The following is a 15621-nucleotide window of genomic DNA, read 5'->3' on the forward strand; positions in this document are numbered from 1 at the left end:
ATAAAGGCATCAGATTTCTTTACATTGCCCACTTTCTCCTTTACAAACTCATGAATACCTGATGCATCACCATGGGATGTGCTGGTGATGGCACCTCATGTGATGTATTAAACATTATCAAGAAGGTTGTACCCTTTTACGCCTAGACTTGCTGACATCACATAATACAGCACAGGCTGTAATGAACTCATAACTGCAGTTTAAGTGGCGTATGTCACAGTTAATATCTTAGTACCCTTTCCCTTGACACACAGTGGGTGTAAAGGACTGAGAGAGAGAGAGAGAAAGATAGAGACACTCACTCAGTAGAAAACTAAAAAAGGGTTGGTTAACAAAGGGTTCCATAGCTACTTTTTTTTTCCAATTCTGCATTCTTATTACAGAAACCTTTAAAAATCTAACATGAAGCTGAAGTTTCCAAATCCAGGACTGGATGACCGAATCCCCTCTCATGGGGAGCTGGAGAAGATGGAGAAGGAGGAGGCTGGGGACAGGCCCAAATGGGACAACAAAGCCCAGTACTTGCTCACCTGTGTGGGCTTCTGTGTAGGACTCGGCAATGTCTGGAGGTTCCCTTATTTGTGTCAAAGCCATGGAGGAGGTAAGCTGGGATGAGACGGGATGTGAACAGTGTATGGATTATTGTTTACCATTTTCACTAATTGAGGAGGGATTTTCCAAAACTCTTCGTTTAGTCCAAATTAAAAACATAAACCCAAATAAGGCTTTAAATCAAACATTTTTTCTAAATATTATCACATTTAGTTGAACTGATAAAAAAGCAAGACTTTTTTTTATAATGAATTTTTTTATTGACTTCTGAAGCTTATTTTTAATATAGTAAACTTTGAATTTGATTCATCATACACCAATATATCCCTCTAAATAATATGTAATTTTGAAATGTAAAGAAGTAGAAGTAAAAAGTAGCATAACATATTAATAATATACTAAGGTATGAACTGAGGAGTGACAGTATAGCATTTGTTTTTCTCAAGAACAATGTTATTCCTGATTAACATTTAAAATGGAAGAAACAACTGTTTTTCAGAAATTGTTAAAACTTGAATATAAGTAAATTAAATCCTAGAAAAATCCTCTACAAACTCAGAGAAGTTCATGACTTTGAACCTAGACACTACATGAAAGTCAATGTGTGAGTTGTGGTTTCCTCAATAATGTCCAATGGTTTTTACACATTATTGGCATCATAATGAGAACAGCTGAGTGAATAAAGTCGACCATTGAATATTTACTTTCCTTTGTTGAAATGAATCATTCATCACATAACTTCCAGGAGCATTTATGATCCCATTCTTAATCCTGCTGGTTCTTGAGGGAATCCCACTTCTGCACCTGGAGTTTGCCATCGGGCAGCGCCTGAGGAAAGGCAGTGTGGGAGTATGGCGCTCAATCAATCCTTGCCTGACTGGAGTTGGTGGGTAAAAAAACAAAAAACATGCATTAATAGACTTAACTGCATGAAAAAAAAATAAAAATTTACAAAGTCAAATTTTTGATTTTGTTTCAGGTATCGCATCTTTGCTCGTCTCATTTTTGGTGGGTATGTACTACAACACCATCATGGCCTGGATCATGTGGTATCTATTCAACTCCTTTCAGGATCCTCTGCCTTGGAGCCAGTGTCCTCTCAATGCTAACAGGACAGGTACCTTATAACAAAAAGAAAAGAATAAACCTACTTATTAACTGAACACTCTGATCCTAAATGTGTCTTTTGCTTTCTGTCTATCCATCCTGTGAAGGGGTGGTAGAAGAGTGTGCACGGAGCAGCACTGTAGATTATTTCTGGTACAGAGAGACGCTGAACACTTCAACAGCCATTGATGATGCTGGAGGCCTGCAGTGGTGGATGGTGCTAGCCCTGCTGGCTGCCTGGACCATGCTGTATGTCTGCTGCATTCGAGGGATTGAGACCACTGGAAAGGTGTGAAAGTCAGACTTCATCTGAGTTATGTAATGTGATCATGAGCATATACTGTATGTGTTCCGGTGGGCACATTATGTCACCCACCGAGGCAAATTTGTGATTTGAAAATAGGACTGTAACTGTAGTTTTAGCTGTAGCTGTAAAATGTGTTTTGATCTGGTTTGGTGGTTAAATATGAATTTGCCTTTTTTTTCCTGTCTCAGGCTGTGTACATCACATCCACGCTTCCATATTTGGTTCTCACTATTTTCCTTATAAGAGGACTGACTCTAAAAGGCTCTTTAGAGGGAATCAAGTTTCTCTTCACTCCAGATGTAAGGACTGCTCTAACATACCTCACACATTGTATAAGTAATATACTGGAAAATTGTAATACAATCGTTTGATATATTGCAAATTATATCTACTTTCTTGCCAAGTAGTAGATGAGAACATAAGACCGCAACCTGACCACAGTGGATAAACTTTCATTTTGTTTATTTATGTATATGTATATTTAAAATAATTGAGATATAACATGTTAAACAATAAGTGTTAGAGATGATGGCGTTGGATTTGTGAACCAAGCTAGTTGTTTTCACCTGTTTGTAGTTTTGTCTCAAGGGTAATGGTTTGCTGTAATTTCATATTTGCCCTTTTAAACATTTCAGTACTATCAGTCTTTTTATACACACTGATCAATGTTCAGGGACTTTCACAGAGCCGTTATATTGTTGCTGTTCTGAAAAACTATCTTTCTATACCCTCTAATACGCAGAACATGGTTTTACATTTACGATTACTATAACGGCAAGAATTACTTCTGGATCACAAAGGATAAACTAGGTTGTAGATACAGCAAGCAGAGATAATCAGCATGACTATGAAAAGGAAATATGCGGAGCTGCAATTAAACTGAAGATTTATTGGAGTGTTGGGGATAAGATTTTATCAGGAGACTGATAAAAGCTGATACTCAGAGTTCAAACATTGTACTTCCAAAAAGTTATAAATAGACTGGTAAACAATTTCCTGGATCTGTTTTAGACATCAGGAAAATCAGTAATCAATAGATAATAACACAAAAAACTGATAGCAAGTTTTTAATTAAATTACCTTAGGTAATTTTGCAATGGATTTATTTTCCAGAGTTACATTTTATGATTCTTAAAGTCAGTGGTTTGGAACCTTTTTATTATGTGGCCTGGAGCATCACACTATTGTCCTGATGCACAACACCCTTAAACATTAATTATTAACAATGTTCACAGAAATATACAACAATAAGTAGCTTGAGAATGTTAACTCTGTTTTACTTAGACAGTAGCTTTTTACTCTCTTTTAGGTAAATGAGTTAATGAATCCATCGACCTGGTTGGATGCAGGTGCTCAAGTTTTCTACTCCTTCTCCTTGGCTTTTGGAGGTCTCATCTCCTTCTCCAGCTACAACTCTATTCAGTGAGAAAGACTGCATTAACCACACAGTCACAGCGAAAACCTATTTCTAGCACCTCTCCTAACATTATCTCTCCCTTTTCTCAATTTACTCGCAGCAACAACTGTGAGCAGGATGCCGTTCTCATCTCCATTATTAATGGCTGCACTTCAGTGTACTCTGCAACAGTTATCTACTCTATCATTGGCTTCAGGGCTACACAGAATTTTGATGACTGCATGGGAAAGTAAGTTTCAAACTGGCCAAAAAAGGCCTGAAAACACAAATAAGTGTTACTCAGGTGATTTTTCTAAACTTATCTCCATTTGCTTTTATGCAGCAACATCTTGAAGCTTATGAATGCCTTCGGCTATCCAGAAAACAACATCACAGAAAGCAACTACAATGACGTTCTGACCCACCTCAACAATACAAATCCAGATATCATACAAGGATTGCAACTACAGACATGTGACATGCAGTTTTTCCTCAGTCAGGTGTGTAGAAAAATTTGAGTATGTGTCAAATACTTGATTACATTATAAAAAAACATAAAATACTTCATATACTTCTTCAGGGCGTGGAGGGAACAGGTTTGGCTTTCATCGTGTTCACAGAGGCCATCATCAAGATGCCCTTTTCCCCTCTTTGGGCTGTCCTCTTCTTTATCATGCTCTTCTGTCTTGGCCTTTCAACTATGTTTGGGAACATCGAGGGTGTGGTGGTTCCTTTACAAGACCTAAATGTTTTCCCCAGAACGTGGCCCAAAGAAGTATTTTCTGGTAATAATACTTATTCTAAATCCAATATAACAGATATTTTCATGTCTATAGATCTGGGTCTGTGAGTATAACAACATGTTTTTTTTTTTTTTTCAGGTCTGACTTGCTTAATTTCTTTATGTCTTGGGCTTATATTTGCCTTGCGCTCTGGAAACTATTGGCTAGCTCTGTTTGACAACTTTGCTGGTTCTATTCCTCTTCTGATCATTGGATTTTGTGAAATGGTTGCTGTCATTTATATCTACGGTGTAGATAGGTGAGTCTGTCTAGTCCGGTTGTTCACTTAAATTCAGTAGAAAAACATCTATTTAGGCATAGATCTAATGACATCGGTCGGTCAGTCAGTCCACCACTCCAGTTGATACTGAAATAATGAGGGTGTTCAGCACTTTGTTTTAGTACCACATGACACCAAACAGCAGCATACAGTACTTGCTGGCTTTTCCATAATCCTCAGACTTATCACATTTTCAGTTTCTAATTAGAAAATGTTACCATGCAAGCACATTAAAGGGTGTCATCATGAGCATGTTAGAAACATTAGCGCATAAAGCAGAGACACGTGCTGAGGCATATGAGGTCTAATACTCTGTGAGACAGATGCCAGGTCTTAATGTGGATGGAACAAAGCAGGAATAAACAGTGCATTATATTCTTACTTTGGAACATAGATAATGTGTATCATTCATCATAGGAAAGATAAAGAAGTACACAGTGCACCTTGCATTATAACAGGACTATGGTGAGAAATAGGAAAATATATATTTTTTGCCCTGAGCTTAAATAATACAATGTCAAATACCTAACTTATAAGTTGTAAATATTGTCACGTTGTTTTGTTTTTCCATACATTTAAATAGGAAATAAGTATAGATTGGATTAAAGTAACAAAGGGGAGTGCGGTAAACATCCTGCTGAACACACGCTGACAGCCACATGAGCTGCTTTATTTACTGTACAGTAACTAATAAAAGTACAAGGTTGTCTTTTATGGAGGCTTTCATACACACTCAGCCCACACTACATCTCTCTCTTATTGCTCCAACAGGTTTAACAAGGACATTGAGTTTATGATTGGCCACAAGCCAAATATTTTCTGGCAGATGACATGGAGAGTGATTAGCCCACTCATTATGATCTTCATTTTGATTTTCTACTTCGTTACCCAAATCACCAAGAGTCTCACCTATTTGGTCTGGGACGAGGAGGCGGTAAGTGTGCACTTTACATCTGTTTAATTTGTGACAATAAAGTTTTACAGTGTGGATTTTAGGGTATGTTTAAATGTATCTGCTGTCTTACAATATTAATTGTTGGTGGTGGACGTCCACTATGAGAAATTTACCACTGATCGCTTTTTCTCAACAATAATGATGGTTATAAAACAAAACTTTATTAACTCCGGCCCCTTGGCAATGGGTGAACATTGCTGTAAATTGTGACATTTCTTTGACTTTGGTCACAGGAAAGCTTCCCCACCCTTGAACCACGTCCATATCCATCCTGGATCTATGTCATCATCTTTATCTTGGCTGGTGTTCCCAGTTTATCCATCCCAACATTTGCCCTCTTCAAATTCATCCAGAGGAAATGTTGCAAACAGAAGGACTACAGTAATGATTCATTGAACACTATCTCTGCCAAAATAGAAATGGGGGATAAAATGAAGCTTTAGGTAGCTTTTCTTTGGATTATACAGGAACAAATTCATGAATGTCATTTGTTTGGTGACTTTTTTCCCCTCGTGTCTTGCAAAGAACACTGTGTTTCTGACTTTTACTTATTTTGACGAAGAAAGCAATTTCCAGTACTTTTTGTGATTTTGTTATGTGCGGCTCATGCTGTCTCATATTTGACAAGTTAATATATGTTGCAATGCACATTAAAGAAATAGCTGGCTATTTTGGGATTTATGTTCATTTGCTCCTGAGAATGAAGTCTGAGCATTGAGTTTGCTCTACTGGAAAGCCAGACTGGTTATGCTCAATCAGTCTACCAGCACCTCCAGATGTAGTTTAGTAATATGTCTGTCACTTTTAAAATGAGGAAAGCATTTTTATAGTAGGGTTTAAACAAGGTTAAACAAGTTAGTTTTTGGCTATAGCTATTCATATTTAACAAACAGATCAGAAAGTAGTATCACAATTTGGCCTGGTGACTCAATGAGTAGGTTACCTGTGGCTGTCCACGGCTCCCCCCGGGGGGATGGGTTGAATGCAGAGAATGAATTTCATTGTAACATGTATGTGCAATATGTATATGTGCTCATTGATGACAATAAAGATATTTTATTCTACCTTCGATAAGTCTATGTCAGAATATGTCCTTTACATGCACGTTTATCTGTGGGATTAGTACCCCAAATTAGATTTATGTTTTTATTTTGGCATAGTGTAAATAATCCTCAACAGACAAGTTCCTGTTCAAGGTTTTAGATTTTTAGGCAAATAAATAAATAAATGGCAAACTGTAGAAGGTTATTGGAAAATCTTCCATTTCAGTCAAATTGGGACCAGTGTTAGATTACAGGCACTTACACAGATTTTATCTGGAAATACTTAGGCAATTTTCTATTTTATTTTAACTCTTGAATTCTTTAATTAACTTCTTACAGTATACAGTGTACATACTATAGTGCCACAGTTACAGAGAAGATATGACAGGTATGATGAAAACTAATGAAATAAACAAAAAATGATTTTCTATTAAACTCTATTGTCACTGACAAATTTAAAGTGGTGTAGATCAAGTCCAGTATGTGTGTAGGTGGAAAAATTGTGCAGCCAATAATTAAATTGGTGGTTAAGTTGTCATATGTTCTCTCCAGTACCCAGAAGAGAACTTATTGCAATCTTATATGAATTTATGACATTTTATGGTGTCTTTTCATTTACGACTTTAAGTGAGGGACATTTGGCAGCATAGAATTTGAGGGAGGTTAAATAAGGCCAAAGTTATGATCAAATATCAGAATTCTGAACATTCAATAAAACACTAGTCCTTTGTACTTAAAGCTAAAAAGGAAGTAAATGCATAAATCATGACTACAAACAAGCATAAAAATCACTAAAATTAAAAATGAATTTCAAGTATATTTGTGGTTCTAAAGAACTAAAGTTTTAGTCTGGTGTAAGTGGTTTGAAATAGAATTTCATTCTGTCTATGAAGAAAACCCCCACTACATTTCTTTATACACTGAACAGTATAAATGTTTACTTTATGCAATTCTTACAGTATTAAGTACTCCAAAGAGCAAAGTTCTTCTAATATTCATGCCAACAGTCCCATAGGTGATTTTTTGTTGTCCATTTGCATTTTGTATCACATTAGATAATAGCAAAATCCAGATCTCAAAAAGTCCCACATTTTCTCATCAGCATAAAACTTTGAAATGCAAAGAGCAGAAACCCTTCAAGAAACTCTGTCCTGCTTGTTTTCTAACTATCCCAGCAGTATTACCTGGATTGGGTGTGTTTTTTCTGACTGAATGAACACACTTGGGGCTGTCTGGGGTTACTTTCTGAAAGTGAATCTAACAGGGTGTCTGAAAGGGATCTGGCATCCCCAAGTAGTGAGAACGGGTGTGTCTGGGAGTTCTCCTGGAGAGAAACAGAATCCAGTCAGGTTTCAGGCAGGTTGGGCAGAAAAAAGCAAAGCACTCCTAACACTCCTAAACAGGATTAAAGCTCTCCATGAAAATCATAAAATGGATTGGTGGTGAGAAACAACCCTGACAGAGGCCCATACCAACAGAAAATGTGGCAGCTGTATCATTGATTAACCACATCTTCTACACTGGAGTCACACTAGTAATGTGTCACTTTTAAAATATGGACAGGAAGAATGATTTAGTCTTTAAACAGATGAAAATTGTAAGTATTGTAGTATAGACAGACCAGTTGTTGCCTATCCCATTAATGTGGACTCCAATCATGCAGAGTTCCTGATCTATGACACAGTTGACAGACTCCAGTGCTGTTATTGTTTTCAACTCTAATCTGCTTAGTGTTTGTCTTGGGAGTGGGGGAACAAATCTGGCCTTCGTTTTGATTAAAGAAGCTATGTATCATCAGGATGCCTGGTACTCCAATCCTGTTTTTCTCTCATTAATCATGCTGATTTTCTTATGTTATGCTGATCACCACTTTGTTCATGAAGACAGTCCTAACTCAAAGGTTATAAAGCACTTTTCTTCGGATGTTTCCTCAGGCAAGACACAAAAATGTCTATTAAACTAAATGGGATAGCATAGTATATTAAAGTTTACAATGTTTCAAAGTTTAGGTACCATTTGCATGTAAAATATGCTAACTATAGTGCTTTCTGTTCTACAAGAGGAGTCTCCATCTCTGACATGAGTACCATATCTTTCATAGAGCAAAATGGTCATCCCTCAACCTTCAGAAGTCCTCAGTCTGGTTGTGCCTATATACATTATGTAGTATGTATGTTCTGTGCTGCAAAGAAAACCAAAAATTGTATCCAGTCAAAATAAAAGAAACTTGCAAATACAGTATCCACAGTATGTGACATTATGGGTGGATTGATTTTCAGTCTCATGCTGCAGCTAGCTAATTCCTACAAGTTGTATATTGTAATGTTGTGTTTTGTATTGTAAATTAATAAAAAAAAATAAATGACAGTGTTATTCATGACCTTTGACAGAATCTTTAAGTACAGTATTGATTTTTTTTTTTGATGCTATTCAGTTAAGTACTGTATTTCTGCTCCCTTGTGTGCAATTTTATGGTTGCTGCATAAATATAGTTATTGAATTAATTCTAATTTGGTTTGTTTTTATATATCGAAGATAGTTGGAAGAAGGGACAAAAAGGGGGGAATATGAGCACCACATGTTTATTATAACTGAATATAGTCAGGTACTTAATATAGTATAAGCATAATAAGTATAATAGTATAAGTATAAGCTAATGGGTTACATAAGAAATTAGAATCTTTCAAGGAGATTAAATTTACATGTAGATATACAGTGCATTCTGAAAGCTTTCCCAACTTATGATTTTTTTCCATTTTTTAATTTTAATACATTTGCAAAGATTTCAAACAAACTTCTTTCAAGTTGTCATTATGGGGTATTGTTTGTAGAATTTTGAGGAAAATATTGAATTTGATCCATTTTGGAATAAGGCTGTGACAGCAAAATGTGGGAAAAGTAAAGCGCTGTCAATACTTTTAGGAGTCATTTTCGTTAGGAGTTAAAGAACAGCATTAAGGCAATGCGTTCAGTTATCCTTTAACAGCATTAGCTCTCTGATGTAACTTTGGCATGTGTAGGACCTCATTAATGTTTAAACATTAGAGCACTGAATTGGCTGACAAAGACCTTGCGCTGACAGAGAGCAGAGTGGTACTCCGTATGTGATGGGGGCAGAACTGGGATTATTGAAAAATAATAATAATATTCATTTTAAAAAATACAACAACAATCTACTACTGCTGCTATAACCGTTCCCCCATCCAGCTAGTGATCTACTGCTTGATGCCATTATTCAATCAAAGTGATTATGCTATTTTACTATCATATTAAAAAATCAATAAAAGCTGTAACAGATTGTGTAGCAGTTTGTAATGCCAGCACAGTATATACTAAATAACATTTGTATCCAACTATGACTAACTGATATTACCAATATTATATCACTACAGCTTGCATTGATAAAACTATCTTTCCCCCAAACTGAACTTTGGCTCTCACTCATACACTTTGTCAAATGCCAAACTATTGTACTTCAACAAAATACACATGTGCTGATGTCTTAGAAAATAATCCCAGTCAAGCATTATAACCAGGTCACTCATTAATATGGGTAGAACCCTACTACAGACATAACTTGTAACTATGATAGCTAGGGATGAATTGTTACATCATCGCATCCCAGTGTGATTTAGAGGTACAGTAGTAAAACCAATGCAGTTAGATGGAATTAGGAAGTTCTCAGGTAGGTTTCCTAGATCATGAAAAACTCAAACTTATGTCCGTTTTATGTCAGAACAATCGTTATTAATATTTTGGAGGTTTAATTCAAGTTAGGAGAGTACAAAGACTTAAATTGTGCTAAAGTACGTAAAAACAGTATGCAGCTGACAGTAGACCTAGTTATCTGAAGGTGGAGTCATGTCAACTGAACTTCTTTCCAGTCCAGTTGAATTGACTCAACATTCAGATGCCCAAATCTGGATGACTGAGAGTCTTCAGAGACAAACAGTCCTAGTTTATGCTCCCTATGTGTGCTAATAAATGAGAGCCACAAACTACCAATGTCATTTGAAAAAACTTTCCACTGATGTAAAGGTCAGTATTTGTGTACAGTCCCCATAATCTTACAATCGTGTGGATGTTAATGTTATGTAGCCAATATAAAAACAATGGATTTTGAGCCTGTGTAGCAACCCGGGAAAGAAGTTTAAGAAAAAAAATTGTAATATCATGAATTATAGTTGTTAGTAGAAGTTAGACAACATTTCACACATACATTCACACCTAAGGACAATTTAGAGTCACTAATTAACCCAACATACATGTTTTTGGAATGGTTTCTTTAAATTTATCTGCTTCCATGGACTGTCACCTTTATGACATTGCATTTAAAAACTGGAATTCTAGCTTAGAGTAAAGCAGGTGTAAGCAAAATGTCAGCAGTGGACACTGAGTTCCAGCTGTGCAAGAACAATGACACATAGTACATTAGGATAAAGTAACTGCAGCAACTGCATGTCCGAGTGTAATATAAGCAGAGTGTTATGAAGACACGTTGATAAAATACTTTTTATGACCATTGCTTACCCCTTTTTTACTTAATGACAAAGGGATTATTGTCTGCGGTACTGGGACACTCGCCCATTTCGTAATCCAGCCTTTGGCATGCAAACCACACTCCAATCTGCTTTGCACTTCATGATTTCTAAACTACAAATTTCCAGTTTTATTTATATCCAATCGGTCTGTCTGAACGCACAGTTAGAGCTTACTGGTCATTTCTGAGCTGAATGATAATAATTGAAAAGATAGTCATTGCTTCTAGTACTTTATGCTTGTATCATCTGACTAGTAATCATGGTCTCACGGCTCTCAGATCACTTCTCTTGTTTTATGAGTCTGTCAAAAAAAAAAAAACATTGGTGAATGTCACTGTAGCCCTTCCCTTGGTTCATGATGCTTAATGTGATAATACTGTACTTTCTGTGAACCAAAACAAAATTGATCAGTACACGTATGCTGTATATAATTTATCAATAGCTGCTTTCATGTGTTATTTTCTGCACCATTCAGTGTCAGATCAGCTGTGCTGCACCTCCAACAGTCCTAGGCAGAGATAATGAACTGCATGTTTATCAAAAATCAAAACCTCAGAAGACTGACACTTTACAACATTTAAGATATTTAGTCACAACACATTTGTATTTCTAACTTTATAACAGATAAAATAACCCTGAACAGACAGTGTTTTATCTGAATGATCACATTTAACAGATGTTTTCTCCTCAAAATGACCACCCACTAAAGTACATAAAAACCAAGAACAGAAATTTGTGTTGTGTATTTCAGTATTATTTAGTAGGTGAACACATCTCTACAAAGTTGATATTAGTTTTAAATTTTGTTAATAAGGTGATTAAGAATTTGCCTAAATTCTGTCCAGGTCTTTGAAAGATCCACACTGACATCCACTCTCTGTTGAATAATTGAGACAAAAAATAATTTACAACCCCAATTCCAAATTGGGAGGGTGTGTAAAATGTAAATAAAAACAGAATGCAATGATTTGCAAACCTCATCAACCCATATTTTATTTACAATAGAACATAAACAACATACAAACGTACAACATGTAATCATCTGGGAAGGGAGGAGACCAGTTGCTGGAGTTTTAGGAGAGGAATGTTGTCCCACCATTGTCTGATAAAGGATTCTAGCAACTTAACAGTCCTCGGCCTTTGTTGCCGGATTTTTGTTTTATGATGCACCAAATGATTTCTTTTCTGGTGAAACGCCTGGATTGCAGCCCTGTTCAGCACCCGAACTCTTCTCTTGCAGTCATGCTGTTGTAGTAGATGCAGCATGTGTATTATCATTGTCTTGCTGATATATACAAAAGAGACGTTGTCTGGATGGGAGCATATGTTGCTCTAAGACCTCTCTGTACTTTTCAGCATTGATGGTGACCATTCCACATGTGTAAGGTGCCCACACCATAGGCACTAGTCCCCCCCATACAATCAGAGATGCAGCCTTTTGAACTGTCCGATGATAACAAGCTGGATGGTCCCTCTCCTCTTTAATCCGCAGGACACTGCATCCATCCAATTTATAGATAGTTTGTCACAGATGAACCTCTGCCCTTGTTTACATTTACTCTAAAATGCTCCTTTTATACTCAGGCATGTTACTGACCTGTTGCCATTTAGTTGTCAATCGCTCCTCTATTGTTTGATTATCCAGCAATTACTTTTTCAACTTTTTTTTGCCACTCTTCCAACTTTTCTTAGATGAATTGGTGAAGAGAAGAGATTTGAAAAGATTGATGAAGAGATTTTTCCATTAAGGGGTAAACTGTGTCACTTTCAACATCTGATATGTTGTTAATATTCCATTGTGAATAAAATACGGGTTGATTAGATTTTTAAATCATCTGGATAGAGGATCATGAGAAACAAATTTGAAATTGTTGGAGGATGTAGGGCTAAACACAGACAGCAGCTCAAATGGAATCAGGTATATGTTGTTGTGAGTAAAAATGCAAGTGGACAGGGGATCCAGGAAAAAGGTAGGAAACAGGGACATCTGGTGGCTGAAGATAAGATAGGTGGAACAGAGGACAGTCCGAGGATTGAACTTGACATGATTGTACTATGAAATTGCACTATGAAAATATAACGTAGTGGTAAATTCGACTGCAACACCAGAGAGCTGAAACACACAGTCATACCTCCTCCAGACTCTACAAGTGATTGATCCGGTGTGAAAGGAACAGTGACAGAACATTGATCAGAAAGAGTTGATATTTTTGATGTTTAAAGATATATATATATATATTTTTTTTTTTTTTCAATAGGCTAGTAAATATTCTTAAATTCTGTTGTAATTATTTTACATCATATGACTGACAATTTATTTTGTTTACTAAAATTCTGTATTGTGTTTTAAGTATCTGTGTTTGCCATTCTAGAAAAGCTGCTGTATTACATACAACTGTATTACTGTTTATATGTAAAGCATAAGGGCATTATCATCCCCATCCCCAATGATGACATGTCACTTGTGTGCGGTACTGACTCACAAACACACATACACGTGTTCATATTGCTAATCTTATTTTGTCCATTTCTGGTTCATATAAAGTGCTTAAAAATAAAGGTCACATTCAACACAAATCCTTATTTCACTCAACAGGAGGTGTCTCGTTAATTTATCATCACTGTATTGAAAGAAAAATTTTCAAAATATAAAATAAAAATTTAAAAAAAATCAATGTCATGTAGAACTATTGTATATGTTGGTCTTTCCAATGTACAATCTAAAATAAAAAAAGCATTTTATTAATGAAAAAGGAGTTTATTGTCCTCACTGTCACAATGTGACACTGTGAGAGGTAAAGAACATCAGTGCACTAAATATTGATTGAAGTGTTTAGTAATGGAGTTTATAATAAGATATAAGCAATGTTTCCACGATTGTTTTGTTTGACACTTAAATTAAACATGCCCCGGATCAAATTGACACATTGCTGTTGAAATTAACATAACAGTAGGGTTAATTGCACGTAACACATTAAAATCTGGTACTAGTAGGTAACCTGCTTCTTTAGCCTCTACATAAGACATACATAAATGTGTATCAGTAATGTTATAATGCACAACCTCAAAGAAAATCTTTGTCTTAGACACTGCTTATATCGAATATGCAGAATCAGTTTTAATATAGCGGATCACTCAATATGAATTATTCTGTTTGAATACATAAGTGTCCGGTAAAGAGTCATCTGAAACATTGACCCACACAACACTTTTCAAGAACCAGCCAGCAAGACTTCGGTCCAGCACTTCAAGTTCCAGACACTTATATGCTTTTTAATAAAAAACATTCACCTAAACTGAAAATGTTGTTCTTTGCTGGGACATGCATCCTAAGTTCAGACATTAAGTTCCCCACTGCACACTACGTTACAGTGGGGATCCCAGAAAACACAGGCAACAAGTGAATGGAAAAGGCAGTTTGAGCTGTTGTATATAGTGATAAGGTAGATGGAGGTGGCAAGAGAGAAACAATTCCTTCAAAGACCAACAAGGGAATGTAGAGAGAAGACAGATGAGTAATGATAAAGACACACAGAGAAAAACTGATAAGACTGACTGGGATCTTACAATAAGCAATAGTCCTCACTAACAGGACGTTGGGAGGATTGGTAAGGCAGTAGCCCAGGCAGGTGAAGGAGGGAGGAACAAACAAGATAACAAAGGGGTCTGAAAATATCAGTCCAGTGTCCTTGAGCAAGACACTGAACCCCAGCCTAGTTGCTCCTGCTGAGTGTTGGCCAGCTGCATAGGAGTTCCCCCATCACTGTGTTTGTGTGAATAAGCAGTGTAAAGCGCTCTGAGTGCCAAAAGGTAGAAAAGTGCTATATGAGTGCAGACGATTTACCATTTTTAGTGATATTTTGATGTCAGTGTTCATGGTAATCTAAAAAGCGTATGTGTTTTAATTCACTGCCTTCTCTTTGGTTTTTATTACTGTGTTGGAACACCTATGTCCCAACATATGGATGCTGCTTCTGTTCCTCAAGAAATCCTATGCAGTATCAAATCCCTGTCATCTTTTAGGCGTAATACCAAGTCAGTTCTCTAAGTATTTAGCTTATAGTCTCTTTAAACAGTAGTTTATGCTGGTTTGTGGATATTTATGGTAGTACAGAATTCAAAATCTGATTGTTTTGTTAATTGAATCTTAACACTTTCAGTTACGTTTGTAGTCTTTTATCTTCATGGTTAGTAATAGAAAAAAAAAATCTTTGCATGTGTTCATCTAGCTTGTGGGCGTTCATTTGTGGCTCTCAGCCCCATCTCTCCCCAAGAGACGTCCCTGCAGCCACCATCTTACTCCAGGGAGAAGGAGGATGAGGACGATAACATATAGCGTTTAGTTTACCACTCACCGCCCACAATATCATCACCACCATTTACACACAGGTAAAGCAGAAGGGCAAAGGGCACCTATTTTCCTCCCATGTTTAAGCAATATTAACTCAAACTAAACTTTTGGTCAGGAAAATTAAGTTAAAATTAAGAAAATTAGTTGGCTATTTATTTATGGTTGCTTTTTTTGCAGTTGAAAGAACAAAACTCCATGCAACAGCTGCTTTAAATATACACTTTGGTCATTAATGAAATGAGTTGTTTTTGAGCTCTAGCAGAGTATTATAAACTTCTTGGATGGTAAATTAATAGGGCGCACTCAG

General features: G+C 36.4%; 1 protein-coding gene across 1 annotated transcript; it reads left to right on the top strand.

The window, feature by feature from the left end:
* The first annotated feature begins 175 nt into the window (after window positions 1–175).
* Window positions 176–6410, top strand: LOC137128129 (sodium-dependent neutral amino acid transporter B(0)AT1-like). The gene is made up of 12 exons (XM_067505871.1): window positions 176–601; window positions 1298–1438; window positions 1532–1669; window positions 1767–1948; window positions 2155–2265; window positions 3276–3388; window positions 3484–3612; window positions 3706–3862; window positions 3943–4147; window positions 4244–4403; window positions 5196–5358; window positions 5613–6410. Exons 1-12 carry the CDS (start codon window positions 403–405, stop codon window positions 5820–5822), a joined length of 1908 nt encoding a protein of 635 aa, XP_067361972.1. The 5' UTR covers window positions 176–402; the 3' UTR covers window positions 5823–6410.
* The last annotated feature ends 9211 nt before the right edge of the window (window positions 6411–15621 follow it).

The sequence above is a fragment of the Channa argus genome, chromosome 1, assembly GCF_033026475.1.
Source record: "Channa argus isolate prfri chromosome 1, Channa argus male v1.0, whole genome shotgun sequence".
In the NCBI taxonomy this organism is placed as follows: Eukaryota; Metazoa; Chordata; class Actinopteri; order Anabantiformes; family Channidae; genus Channa; species Channa argus.